At 49.3% G+C, this 14,614-nt stretch overlaps 1 protein-coding gene across 2 annotated transcripts in view; it reads right to left on the bottom strand.

Annotated features, from left to right (window-relative positions):
• Positions 1 to 12,323, bottom strand: part of MME (membrane metalloendopeptidase) — a 33,118-nt gene extending 20,795 nt beyond the window's left edge. Inside the window, exons 1-7 of one of the 2 annotated variants that reach the window (XM_030954392.1) lie at positions 12,224 to 12,323; positions 8,653 to 8,822; positions 7,433 to 7,468; positions 3,612 to 3,773; positions 1,344 to 1,424; positions 556 to 651; positions 337 to 455 (exon numbers count right to left, since the gene is read on the bottom strand). In XM_030954392.1, coding sequence (XP_030810252.1) covers positions 337 to 455; positions 556 to 651; positions 1,344 to 1,424; positions 3,612 to 3,773; positions 7,433 to 7,468; positions 8,653 to 8,812 — 654 coding nt within the window. In that variant the 5' untranslated portion in view covers positions 8,813 to 8,822; positions 12,224 to 12,323. Of the gene's footprint in view, positions 1 to 336; positions 456 to 555; positions 652 to 1,343; positions 1,425 to 3,611; positions 3,774 to 7,432; positions 7,469 to 8,652; positions 8,823 to 9,050; positions 9,114 to 12,223 lie in introns of those variants that run through there. The other variant, XM_030954393.1, reaches the window with a different exon arrangement.
• Positions 12,324 to 14,614: the final 2,291 nt, after the last annotated feature.

The following is a 14,614-nucleotide window of genomic DNA, read 5'->3' as shown; positions in this document are numbered from 1 at the left end:
TGCTCCTCTCACTGTTCCGTCCCAGCCGTCAGCAGTTCCTGCCCTGTCTGGATGTTCAGGTTTCAGAGGTGACCTTTCTGTCTCTGTCATTCCCATCTCACTGGCAGTAACGGTGTCTGAGCACACAGAACAAAGCTGTCAGCTTGGAGAGCGGGCAGGGAACTGGGAAACCCAGAGTCTCAGCTGAAAACGACATAAACTCACAGATTCATCTGCAAAGCACTCAGGTCAAATCCAGATCCCTGATGTTTCTCCTTGCTGACTTTTATGTCTGTGCTTCCAGTTATTTGCTGCACTTTTGTGATCAGCAAGGCCATGGCACCCAGGCAGACTTACGTGAATGATATGTGCTGTGGAATTTTTGTCGTCTGTGCCAACAAAAAAATTAATAAGGACTTTTTTTCCATATCTGGAGTTGAGCTGTGCAATAGCTGTCTCAGCTGTCCAAGCAGTACCTGAGCAAATGGAAGGTATAGTCAGTCTCTATTTTTAGTAAGCAATAAATTAAATAATTAGATATTTTAACTTAAAGGAAATAAGCACAGGTTATCTTACCATAGGAATCATCCCAGTTAGTTGTTGCTACAGGCCACTCAGACACATTTGGCAATAAACTAATTAGAGGACTTCCACCTCGAAGATCAATGGCAGCTTTTGGAAAAAATAAAATGAGTTACCACGACATTTTAAGCCCCACAAAAGTTATATATTATAACATATATTATAGTGAGTTCAGAAAAGTGAAGCTGAGAACAGTTTCCCCCATCGCCACAGCAGCAGTTTGCTCTGATGTATGACTGTGCTTTAACATTTAATGTAAAAATGTTCCAGTCACAAACAGCATATGCAGATCCTTGAGACCATGACATTGAAGTATTGTCTTTTTTCTTCTCTCTCTGCAGATAGCTTGAAATAATAGTTTTGAAAAGTATTCATACTATTACAGAAACTATAAAAATATTATTTAGGAAGCCCTGCAAACTTTTACTGCTCTTTGTTCTAGTGGCAGAGCCTGGTGTGCCAGGTAGCTTTCACCTCATCCCTGCTAGTTTCTACAAAAGAAGTTAACTCCCATTTAACTGAAAGGATTTGAGTTTATACATCTGCAGCAAATTAGTAACTGAAGAGTTACCTAAAATACCTAAGGGAGTAAAGCAGGAGGTACAATACCAGTGTTACTGCTGACATTCTGACTGGGCTCTACAGAATAGACACACTTCAGTTTTCACACAGGATATTATCTGAGAAATGATGCACGGAATGGGACACAGGTGCAGCTGCCTGGGGCACCCTTTGGGTGATGCTGGGGTATCCTGTAGGCCATGGCCTCAGGGAACACTTACTTTCATTTATGCAGGACCTGTAGAGGGTTTTTGCCTTCTGCACTGCTGGGATATCGTTGGTGCTGGGGGTGTCGAGGACATCTGAAACACACACAGTGAGTCATGGTCACTCCTGCTCTGTGCTGGTCACTCCTGCTCTATCATGGTATTCTCTGCATGGTCATTGGATGCCTTGCGTCTGCTCTGCCATGGTCACCTGCTCTGTCATGGTCACTCTGCTCTGCCATGGTCACTCTGCTCTGCTATGGTCACTCTGCTCTGTGCTGGTCACTCTGCTCTGTGCTGGTCACTCCTGCTCTATCATGGTCACTCCTCTGCCATGGTCACTCTGCTCTGTGCTGGTCACTCCTGCTCTATCATGGTCACTCCTGCTCTGCCATGGTCACTCCTGCTCTGCCATGGTCACTCCTCTATGGTACTCCTGCTATCATGGTCGCTCCTGCTCTGCCATGGTCACTCCTGCTCTATCATGGTCACTCTGCTCTACGTTTCTATCATGGTCACTCTGCTCTATCATGGTCACTCTGCTCTGCCATGGTCACTCTGCTCTGTGCTGGTCACTCTGCTCTGTGCTGGTCTCTCCTGCTCTGTCATGGTCACTCTGCTCTGCCATGGTCACTCCTGCTCTATCATGGTCACTCCTGCTCTGTCATGGTCACTCTGCTCTGCCATGGTCACTCCTCTATCATGGTCACTCCTGCTCTGCCATGGTCACTCTGCTCTGCCATGGTCACTCCTGCTCTGTGCTGGTCACTCTGCTCTGCCATGGTCACTCTGCTCTGTGCTGGTCACTCCTGCTCTGTCATGGTCACTCCTGCTCTATCATGGTCACTCCTGCTCTGCCATGGTCACTCCTCTATCATGGTCACTCCTGCTCTATCATGGTCACTCCTGCTCTGCCATGGTCACTCCTCTATCATGGTTACTCTGCTCTGTCATGGTCACTCTGCTCTGCCATGGTCACTCCTGCTCTATCATGGTCACTCTGCTCTGCCATGGTCTATCATGGTCACTCTGCTCTGCCATGGTCACTCTGCTCTATCATGGTCACTCTGCTCTGCTGCCATGGTCACTCCTGCTCTATCATGGTCACTCCTGCTCTGTGCTGGTCACTCTGCTCTGCCATGGTCACTCTGCTCTGCCATGGTCACTCTGCTCTGTGCTGGTCACTCCTGCTCTATCATGGTCACTCCTGCTCTGTCATGGTCACTCTGCTCTGTGCTGGTCACTCCTGCTCTGCCATGGTCACTCCTCTATCATGGTCACTCTGCTCTGCCATGGTCACTCCTGCTCTGTCATGGTCACTCTGCTCTGTGCTGGTCACTCCTGCTCTATCATGGTCACTCCTCTATCATGGTCACTCTGCTCTGCCATGGTCACTCTGCTCTGCCATGGTCACTCCTGCTCTATCATGGTCACTCTGCTCTGCCATGGTCACTCTGCTCTGCCATGGTCACTCTGCTCTGCCATGGTCGTTCCTGCTCCATGCTGGCAGGCTCTGGGGAGCAGGGCTGGGCCAGGAGAGCTCCGTGCCCAGCCCCAGGGAGGCTCTGCCCTTCAGCAGCTGAGGGGGAAGCTCTGCAGGTGAAGGGCCCTGCAGTGGCTGCAGCCTGTGCTGGGATGTGGAACAGGGGCAGTAGATAACTCTGTAGGATCCCTGGGTGAAATACAAACACTCTGACTCCTCAGGGACAGGTTTTAAGCAACCAGGCTATTGTGTGAAGACACAGCTGGCAAAACCAAGAGATAGGCAAAGAAAAAAAAAAAGAATATTTAGCCTGGCGAGAATGGGCTGGAGAGTGTTACATGAGAACAGACTGCCTTCTTGGACTCTGTTATTTTCACCTGAGAAAAAGGGATGGTGAAGAATTTGATACTGTTGATATGGCAGGTAGGGAAATAGCTTGGCTGCTCTTTGGGCTGTCTGATGGAACACAGATAGGCAGGGCATGTGCTGCCAGAGAGCAGGACACAGACCGACCTCTCCCTCCTCCTCCTCCTCCTTCACCTGCCAGGTGCTGTGGCTGGGCAGGCTCAGGGTGGGGACTGCAGATTGCAGCAAGGGCAGGTCTGCCCCGCTCTGCTCCAGTGCCAGCACACTCCCAGAGCCTTCTCTGAGCAAACACTTTGGGGCAGGTTTGTCCTGAACCAAACACAAAACCCCTGAAATATCTGGCAGTGTTTTAAGCTTTGCTAGAAAACCACAACTTCTCGGGATAACACGTAAGGCAAAGCAGAAACTTTATTTAGTCCCCAAACTGCACTGACCTTTCAGAACAACTTCTAGTTCGTCTCTCAAAATGTCAAAGTTGCTATAACGGGAGCTGGTCTCGGGGATGACGTTCCTCTTGAGCCACCCTCCGCAGGCGTACTGGTAGAAGTCCTGGCAGGGCCTGGCGCTGGGGTCCATGTTCTCCAGGATCCTGGCAGCTGCAGCACACAGACACACTTCGCACACACGCTGCACCACGCTCCTCGTCTCTCAGGAGCGAGGGCATAAGTGTATTTGGTTTAGAATAGGCTCAAGAGTACTTGGATGTTCTGGACCAAACAAAGTTCTCACCGGTGAGCAAGGAATTGCTATTCCTGTGCTGACCACAACTTCCAGACTTTCCAGTTGGCTGTGTTTACTGGTGGTGAACTGACAGATGTTCCTGCTCCCTGTGAGTGGTCACTCAGCTCTAAATAAAATGTAGGTTGTTTCATTTACCCGTCATTTACCCTTCACTTAGCCTTCTTTGTACTGAAACGTGGTGAAAAGGGACATTAAAAGCACAAGGCATAGCAGAGGTTAAGTATCCACTGTAATGTAATTTTGGTTATTAAATATGATTTAGACTCAACTGAATCTTGCCTATTTCAATCAAATACTGACTTTGTTGGACTATCTCAGTTCTTGTCAGGAAAGGTTTTTCTGTTAATGCCTTCTGGAAGCTCCACTCATTATTAGACCTGCTCCCCATTTTTCTCTAGAGCTGATACTGCCTCTTGCATCCCTCTGACTCCCTGCAGTGGCTTGTCCAAGACTGGCCAGTCACTGACCAGTCGTGACAGGGATTCTCGGTGAAATCCAGTTCCTTGGTGACAGCCTCCCAGCTGCTGCCCATAGACCCTCTGGGCTTCTCCCTGTGCCTATTCCTATTCCACCCAGACTGCTCCTACCACCAGTGTGCCAGAACAGAGTCTCTCACAGAAAAGAGAGATCTTGGGAGTCAGGCAGCAGCTAGGGATACCTCTGAATTTCCCAGGATACTGAATATTCTTCCGATTTTTCTGACATTATTTTTAGTAAATTATGAGTCTTGTGATTTCAAGTGTTCATTCCTCCACATGGGCAAGTCAAATATTTATAGTTATTTTTCCAGTACTTTCAATATTTTCCATGTCTCTTGTGCTGGTGGAAATGGAGAGACAGTCTGTGGTGTTTGTGTTGGTTTGCCTGCCCCCATTTTTCTGCTGGCTCAGGAGTGTTACATTCTAGGCCAACACCTGATGGTTTTACAATGTTCCAGCACCTGCAAGATGGGAATAGCCATGGACAGGTGCATTCTCAACCTCAGGCTGCTTCTGTAGCATAAAACCCACTGTGGAGATAGATGCAAAGCCTCCTAGTGATGGCTTCCCTGCTGAAGTCGATGGCTTCAGGGTGACTTCAATTGGAAGGGACACAGGATCATGCCAACAGCCAACTGGGAAATTCAGTCATGTTCTTACAAACTGTGACACTTGCTGCAGCTCCAAGTGGAAGCCCTGGTGCTGGTTTCTGTCCTTTTGCCCTGTTTCAGTCAGGGGAAGGGGAATGTTTTGAATGCTGCAGTTTATTCCGGTCCTAACTCCACCTGTTTGCTGTGAAAGAGGAAGGGTGTAACTATTCCTGCCATCTCCTGTTTTAAGTGTATCCCTCGGAATCTCTCTGCCAGACGGGGCAGCACCTGAAGGGCATCCCTGTCCTTTGGGTGACCTTGGCATGGGCCAGTCCAGCAGCACAGACCTTCCTGGCCAGGAGTGGACACCCAGCCCTGACAAACACCAACAGCAGGACAGAAACATCCTCTGACACCAAGAGAAGATGGCCCTTATCCACTGACTCGTCCCTTTGGGAAAAACCTCACAACTAAAGCCAGGAGAAAGCCATGTCTTGCTTAAATCTGAGAAATCATTAACAGTGTGATATCAGACCTGGCGTGAACTGTGCAGTGGGGTTGCTCTGCTTGGAGTCAGCACCTGGGTAATCCAATGTGCCACACAGAAATAATAATCTCCCATAGCTCTCCTGCTCCAAGGTCCAGCCCAGCCAATACCAGCTATCCAGTTTTATCATAACCTAAAGCCTAAATACTGCAAAAGTACCAGGAAGAGCTCAGCTGTGGGCACTGTGGTCTGTCATTTAGGGCTGCATGTGAAGTACATACAGTGAGTATGACCATGCAGAATACTCTCCTCAAGAGCGCTACTTGCACACCTGAGCCCCAAGATAACCATTCATCATTTGGCTGATACCACAGATATATCTTAATCAATTATGTTTAATTATTAATTAGTTACATATTATAATTGATTATGTTATGAATATTTTAGTATTTTATCTCTGATCCAGGTGAATTTATACCTATACAAATACAGGTAATACACAGTGTACTCTTCATCAGTGCTCAGTGTTGCTGTGACAAACCAGCTGGGCTTTGTTCCTACTGTCACTTGTTTACTCTGGCACCAAGAATGTAGAGCTTCATATCAATTACTAGTAATGATTAATCTTACTGTAGTACTCCTGATTGCCAGTTGTTGCTTTAATAGCTTACAAATAAAGAAATACGAGCTGTCTAAGCAACCAGTGACCTGGGGAGGATTCAGGAGCAAAACAATATGCTTACCTAGGTAAGAAACAGGGACCAAAAAAAAACAGAGACCAAAATCCCAGCCTGTTCCATCAGGCTGTGCTGCCTGAGCTCAGAGAAGTCATCAGAGTGTGTCAGCTTATCCAAAAAATGCTCAATTACACAAACTGCATTGTATCTTCCTGTGCCACACTGCAGTGGCCTCACAAATCCATGGATGACAGTGCCATGCAGTTACTGGCATTTACCCTGGATATAACCCATGAATTCTCATTACATTTTTTCTTCGTTATTTGTTAATTATTTATTTTACTACTTTTTTTTTTTCTTCTGGTCATTTATTTGCAGCTCTTCTCTCAAAATGAGCAATCAATTCTGTCAGTATCTTCACTTTATCCCTTTCCAGTGGTTAAATGCTGTTAAAGCATTTAACAGAAGCATAAAAGAGCAAAATTGTTCTGATTAATTACTTTAGGCACTTGTTGCTACATTAAGCCTCATTTCTCCAAACTTTTCCTGCTTTTCCTTTTGGAGTGCATTCACCATCCCACAGTCTGTCTGAACTCCCCTGCAGCAATGTGTATTCAGCTGAAAATGAGCAGCGTTGGAGATTAAAAACAATCTGCTAGAGAGCTAATTGGATCATTTTCCCAACCACAGCATGAGCTTTCCTGCTGGGAGAAGAACACCTTGGAAGTGGAGTGAGCAGGCAGTGATGGAAATAATAAACCTTATATAACCTGAAACGAACCTTGTGTCTGAGCCCTGCTGATGGCAATCTCAGCTCCTGGGATGAGGGGCTGCCCTGGGGCTTTCCCTGCAGGGCTGAGCTGCTGAAACGAGACCTGAAGCCAGCAGTGCCATGGAAGTCAGGACACCAATACACCAACTTTCCTGGGCTGTTTCTGCAAGTCTAAAAGGTGTCTGTGAGTCAGCCCCTTTGGGAGCCTCCATGGGTGCTCTGTTCCTGGGATTCCTTAACGGCTGCACTGGTTACTGAGGGATGAAGCAGCTTGTCAGACCATAACATGCAGAATCTTTTGGACATGGAGGATGACTCTGTAAGACTGACAATATCACAGCACGAGAGTTTACTTTTGCAGAAGAACTATGCTAAGAAAATCATGTGGGGTAACAGATCCACGCTTCCATGTGCCACACTTGTCTGCAGTTAGATGGGAGAATTCCGTGGTAGCAATTTTGTTTAAAACCACATAAATTAATTTAAAACATATGTATTTTCATTCTTACCTGATTTGATACAGTCTGGTGTCTTGCAAATGCCATCTAAAAGAGAATACAGTCATATTCTTAATTATTTACTCAATGTCAATATAATAAAATCTACTGTAGATATTTCCATTGACAGTCAATTTCATTGCACTGTACAGTAAGATAATATGAATGGACACCTTACAGTCAGTAAGGGAATATTTATAGGATCAGGTTCTAAAAATACCATCATCTTCAACCCTTTAGGGTCATTCAGTGCTAGTCACTCATCATGTGGAATTTTTGTAGTCATCAGAGGAAAATGTCCCATCAATTGGAGGTGGGCAAAATACTATTTTTATAACAGAGAGGCAATTTAGAGAAAAATAGCTCAAGGACTGGAGAGAATGACAAAGCCAGTTTGAATTTAGCAATACTTTACAATGACAAAAGGATTTTCAAGGAATTATATGAAAGTCCTGAGACATTCACTCTGAAGTCTTCTGAACAAAATACAGGATTCAGGAATATGAAAATATTTCCTTTTGAGACTTTGAAAATAAAACTTTCTTTATTCCTCCATAATGGTATTTTTTCCAGCCCATAATTGAACTATACTTCAATAAAAAGCTTAAGCACAACTATTGAGTACTTCAAAATTTAAAAAAACCCACTTAATTCCAATATAAGGAAAAATTCTAGTTTGACCCTAGATGGAAATTTTAGCTTCTCTGTATTACCTTTTCCAAAATTTACCAATGTATTTCCCCCTGAATGAAATTATTTTGCTCTGGCTACTGAAGCACAAAACCTCTCAGGATGACTACACTCACTGACAGTCCTTGCTGCAACAGCCTGAAAAAGGAAAAAATGGGAACACAAAGGGAGCCCTGGAGTTTGGTTTTCTTCAGCAGTGTTGTTCTTTGTTGGGATCGTTGCTTACTGAAGCATTAATTACAAACAGAAGTATTCCTAAGTCAGAACAAGCAGATGGTTTGTGTTTACCACAACTTTCCATGAACAAATGAATCTACTGAGTCCCAGTTGGAAAGACGCAGTTTCTGAGTTTTTCCAGCAACAAGCCATGTGGATGCAGCTTTACATTTCAGCCAGCATCCTAAACCTTCTCCCTGCCTGTACCTCCAGCATCCCAGCCCTTTCCCCTGGCTGTACCTGTGCTCCCAGCAGCTTTACCTTTCAGCCATCCCAGCCCTTTCCCCTGGCTGTACCTGTGCTCCCAGGCAGCCCCGTGCACTCACCGTCGTACGTGGCGTACAGGACGATCATGGTGATGGCCACGATGGCCAGCAGCAGCACCACCACAGCCAGCCCTATTTCCAGGCCACTCCATCCCAGCTTCTTCTTTGGTTTTGGGGCATTCATTTCAGTTATATCCATCTGGCTTTCTGACTTGCCCATAACCCAGTGTCTGGAATGGAAAAGGGAATATTCACTGAGCGCTTACCCTGAGTCACAGGCTCGAAGCAGGCTCCTCAACTGCACACAACAAAGGTGTTTTCTAGGTGAGTTTTCCAATTGTTTGTAATACTACCGGGCTGTCAGTCAGGAAATGAATCCTGCCCTCTGCCAGGCCTGTGCACACTCACACACACACACACACACACACACACTCACTCACACACTCACGCTCACGTACCACGCACTTTGTGTCATGGATAGAGCGCAGAAGAGTGGAGTTCCTTCACGTGGAGGAGCTTCCTTCACACCACACAGAAAAGGAAGGCCAGCAAACCAAAACCTATTTTTAAAATGTACCCGTGGGGTTTAATCTTGTGTGAAGGTACAGGAGTTCACAAGCAGTAAAAAGCAAGTCTCTTTGCTTGAATAAAAATTAACTTAACCTGCCAATTACTTATCTAATGCCAAAGGTCAAAATATGCCATTGTGCTTCGCTGTCACTTCTAAAATATTATGTAAGCAGTTCTTGACTACAGCTTTACAGCTGGCTCTAAAAATAGAAAAAAAATCAGGCTCTGCTGGGAGCCTGTCAGACTCACACTGAAGACAGTGAGTGTTCACAGCAATTTTTAAAGAGCTGTGAGCAGTTCTGTCTTTGGAGGTTAGAGCACTGCACTCAGGAGTCACGCAACGCCGCTGGCAGCAGCTCACGCTCCCTCGTGCAGCCCCTGCAGCAGCTTTGGAGATCCTCTTGCTCTTCAGAGGGACCTGGGCCACCTTTGCAGTGCTGTGGTGGCAGCTCTGTGCCCTCCCTCCACCTGCTCCCACTTATCCAGGGCCAGACTTTCCTCCACCAACTGGGATTCCAATCCCTACACACACAGCAATGGATTTCTCAGTATTTCACAATGAAAGTCCCTGCCAGCATTTCCTGGGGCTCTCTACATCCACAGGCAGTGCACACCCTTTCCATTCAATGGCAAAGAATATGAGAATTTCACTGGGATAAATAATGGGAACACTACATTCACCAGACCCCTCACACAAAGGTCAGCCTTCCTTACACCATCTCCCTCTCCCCATAAGTCAGTGAGGGACCATTCTCAGGCTCTGCATCCAGTGAAGTCTAAGACTCAGAACTTCATTGTTTCAAACTGGCTTAGCTGTATTGCTGCCTTGTGTTCATCCCAACTCAAACTCTCCTCAAACCGCTGCAGTCTCTCAGATCTCCAGTCTTTGCTTTTCTCCTGGACTCCTGCCTGATTATTTTCCTTAGTTTTCTGCCTGATTCACATTCCTTAGTTTCCAATAATCTCTTCCTTCCTCTGATGTCCACGTCCCCTAGAATGAGGCTCCTCTGCTGCAGAAACAGGTCCCCAAAGCGTATGTTTATTAATAACTAAAGATGTCCAATAACCCACAGGTGCAAGTAAGAGAAGTTTCTACAGATGTGAGATTTCATGTTCCATGGGTTTACCAACACCTTTCTTGGTGGCTCACTGGACACCCTCGCACTGTTCCTCTACACAAACGAGAGGACATTTTATTTCTGCATGTCTCATCTGCCCTTCTGTCACTACTCCTGGGACATCAAGCTGCAGGAGGTGACTGGCAGTGCCAGAACTGCAGCTCTTCCATGGCTCAGGAGGCTGGAATCCTGAGGTCTGCCCAGCCTCTGTCTTTCTGCACCTACAGGGACCAGCACAACTACTTTCACATGCCTCATCAGCTGCTGTTTTTCTCTGAAGAACAGGATTTTTGGTCAAATGAGCCAGTAGTCTCTGAGAAATCCCACTGAAACGTGCAAAGGAGTCAGAAATCTGCCCTGCATTAACTATGAGCTAGAAGTTTGTAGCTAATAAAAAAGCAAATTAACCATTATTACTGTCTCACTTCCAGTCATATTAAGCAGCAAAAAAAAAGTTATTTATATGGACTAAATACTGCCGAGTCTCCGGAATCCTCTGAGTACTTGGAGCCTCACTGAAGCAATGGTGCTTATCTCCTGACTCTGGTGGTGACTGAGCGCTGAAAATACAGTTCCGTAGAGCAGCAGGAAACACTGCACCTTTCATGTGTAAATATGTTCTTTGCAGTCATCTACGTTTTTCCAAGTGAGCTAATCTTTCTCTTCCTGCAGGAGAGCTCCTCTGTCTAAAGACATCTGACTAATTTTTACTTCTAGTTATTTGGAGAGTTGAATCCATCTGCACGAACAACCACCAGGTAGAAGCTGCTTTATGTGCTACTGCAAGCACAGCAAAACTGTAGGAATAATTTAAGCAGATACAAGCCTCGGTATTCTGGTTTTCTTACACTTCTCCTGGTGCTTATGTGATCCCCTCTGCTCTGCCTGCTAAAGCTTAGACACCACAGAGAGCTGAGGATGTTTCGACTGACCCTGATCTAGATGGTAGAAGGAGTTAATGAATGCATTAGCTTTTGGTTTTGGGACGGGTTAGTTAAAATCGGTTTGTGGCTTACTTGGTTCCCAGCGTGGCCTCCACAGAAGATGTAGCACATCACAGGAATACTTTACTGTGTTTTCATTAACTTGTGCAGCCTGTCCCGTGCCAGCCGGGCAGCGCCACGGGGCATCGCCGGGCAGCCTGCGGGGGCTGCTGCTCTTACCCCGCACGGAGCCGGGCAGAGCCCCGGAGCCGGGCACAGCCCCGGAGCTCTGTACATCCCCAGAGCCGGGCACATCTCCAGAGCCGGGCACATCCCGCAGCCGGGCACAGCCCCGGAGCAGGGAACATTCCCGGAGCTCTGCACATCCCGCAGCCGGGCACATCCCGCAGCCGGGCACAGCCCCGGAGCAGAGCACGTCCCCGGAGCCCAGCACATCCCGGGAGCACGGCACAGCCCCGGAACCCTACCCAGCCCCGGAGCTCTGCACATCCCCGGAGCCGGGCACAGCCCCGGAGCCCGGTACATCCCGGGACCACGGCACAGCCCCGGAACCCAGCAGAGCCCCAGAGCCGGGCACATCCCGGGAGCCGGGCACAGTCCCGGAACCCTACACAGCCCCGGAGCTCATCACATCCCGGGATCCGGGCACAGCCCCGGAACCCTGCACAGCCCCGGAGCTCTGCACATCTCCGGAGCCCTCGGAGCGCGGCTCCGGCCCCCGGGGAGGCGCCTAAGGCCGGGCCGGGCCGCCCTGGGCGGGGAGGGCGCTCGGCTGTGCCGCAGCCGCTGCCCGGCGAGGGTGGCTCGGGGCGCTGCTCCTGGGTGCGACCCCCGGCCGAGCCCGGCCCCGCGAGGGCGAGCTGGCCCCAGACCCAGCGTCCCGGCTCCGGGAGCACCGCTGCCGGCTGCCGGCTCCCGGCTTGCGGAGCCGCGCGGAGCCGCGTCCGTCCGTCCGTCCGTCCGTGCCGCCCCGCTCCCGCAGCCCCGTCCCGCACTCACCCGCTGGTGCTCGCAGGGCTCCGGCCGCGGGGCCGCCTCGCACATCCCCGGGCGGCGCCGGTCGGAGGCGGCGGGGACGCCCCGAGCCGGCGGGTCCGCGCCCGCGGGGCCCGCGGGGAGGCGGCGCGGCTGGGGCTGGGGCTGGGGCTGGGGCTGGGGCTGGGGCTGGGGCTGGGGCTGGGGCTGGGGCTGGGGCTCAGGCTCGGGCTCGGGCTCGGGCTCGGGCTCGGGCTCGGGCTCGGGCTCGGCTCAGGCTGGCGGGGCTGTGCCGGGCAGGGGGCCGGCGGCGCTCAGCGCCCGCGGGCAGCGGCGGCGCCGCGGGGCTCCCGCACGGCCGGGACATCCGAGCCCGGGCGCTGCCCGCTGCCCGCCCGCCGCCGATCAAAGGAGCCCTTGTCCGCCGGCCGCCGGGCCAGCAGTTCTCCGGCTGACCTGAAGGCTTCTTCCTCTTGGCGATCATAAAAACGCGATGGGGCAGGAAACAAACAAACAGCCCCCCCGCCCCCAGGCACGCCGTGCTCCTCGCCGAGGCTCCGCCGGGCAGTGCGAGGGAGCGGCCCCTGCACCTGCCCGCGCCTCGTTTCCCCCGGGCCGTTCAGGAGAAGGAGGGAGGGGATGCGCGGGGAAGGTTAGCGGCTGCATGTCTGCGGCTCCGTGCCTGCTTCCATGCACACTCATCGCCTTTGTCAAATTAATGCAGTCGCATACGCTCTGCAAGATCTTGCATCCTCATTCACCGAGTGATTTCTCCTTGGGAGGGAGATAGCTCTTGCACGGACAGGCAGCTCTGAGCTCTGTAAAAAGATTTCTCAGCCACCTGAGTATCAAAAGATATTTGTTTCATTCTTACAAAGTTTCATCTCACATTAAGTTTCATTTTTACTGAGAGACTGACAAACATCAACGGCAGCAATATGAATTGCAGTCATTCCTCTCATTCAAACCAGACACCACACTGCTTTCTGCTGCGTTCCTTTAGAGGTTTATTACCTCTGAGGCAGACATGGCAGGAATTTCTGAAATCTTTTATTACCAGCTACACACACTAAAATGTCTGCGGCTTGAGAGGGGTAACTTCTGCCAAGAAAGGTGGAAACTGAATCCCTACTTCTTTGTGGGGCTGCCCAGTGAGTGATCTGCAGGGCAGATGCAATGAAGAGGGGAAGATGAGCATTAGCTGTACGAATGAAGCACTTTTGCAAAATGACCTTCTGAAGAAGGAGGTTTTACTCACCACCAAAGCAATAGAAGTGTCAAAAATGGGCAAGAAAAAAATTTCAAAAGGTCTAGAGAACAAAAATACTTCATTTTCTTACAGAGAGGAGTGGGGGCAATACTGATTATATCCTTTCCAGGATCAGTGTTCAAATTATTATAAATATCTCACGTTCACCCTTTCCTGCAGTACTTCTTACAGAGTTCCAGTCCTTTTCCTGGGACAAGCCATGTGCTCCTGCAGGTCACTCCTGTCATTACCTAATGCCTTAAACAATAGCAAATTTCACCGAGCAGTGTAAGGCTGGAGGAGGAATTAAAAATACATGTGATTTTGTAACCAGGTGCCCATTGCAGAGCCTCCACTGCAACAAAGCTTGGGAGGTGCAGGGTGATGTGCAAACAGGCTGAACTAAAATGGCAAAAAAAAGGACTTGTTTCAAAAATCTTAGGTGAACAAAAAAAAAAAGTAGAACTGCCTCATTAACCACAAAGAGAGAGAAAAGGAAGAAACTCGTCTGGCAATCTGTAAACGGCCCAAAGAGGAGTGACATACCTGACAGGCAGGGAGAGAGTTTCCACTGTTGTAGAGCCCCGTGCTTGGGAGAGAGAGCAGCCGTGGGTGACACGGGCTGTGAGAGGTGTGATCTGTGAGTCAAGCGCTGAGATTCCTGCTTGGGCCTTTCCTAGGGAAAGCTCCCCACAAGTCAACAGTGAGATCTGCTTCCTAAGGACAATGTTATCTCTGCTGCTGCGGGCAGTCAGGGAAGGGAGGTTTGCAGGGCAACGCAACAGTGAGCTGGGGTCTCTTCTTCTCCCAGATAACAATGATAGGACAAAAGGAAAGGGCCTCAAGTTCTGCCAGAGAGGTTTTGTTTGCATATTAGAGAGAATTTCTTCCCAGAAATGGTTGCTCAGCCCTGGCACAGCCGCCCAGGGCAGGGGAGGAGTCCCCACCCCAGGAGGGATTTAAAGGTTGTGTGGATGTGGCACTTGGGGACATGGTCAGTGGTGGCTTTGGAGTGCTGGGGGAATGGAGAGTCTTAGAGGGCTTTTCCAACCCTGTCATTCTAGGGATGACAGACCTGTAATCTTCATTCTGCTAATGGACATGGCCTGCAGATTCCTGAGGGCAAGCCCCCACTGCCAGCATGACCCAAGGAGCAGCTGACCCTT

This window comes from Camarhynchus parvulus, chromosome 9 (genome assembly GCF_901933205.1).
Source record: "Camarhynchus parvulus chromosome 9, STF_HiC, whole genome shotgun sequence".
Classification (NCBI taxonomy): domain Eukaryota; kingdom Metazoa; phylum Chordata; class Aves; order Passeriformes; family Thraupidae; genus Camarhynchus; species Camarhynchus parvulus.
Note: the sequence above shows the minus strand (reverse complement) of the source record. Positions and strands in the feature narration are given on the sequence as shown.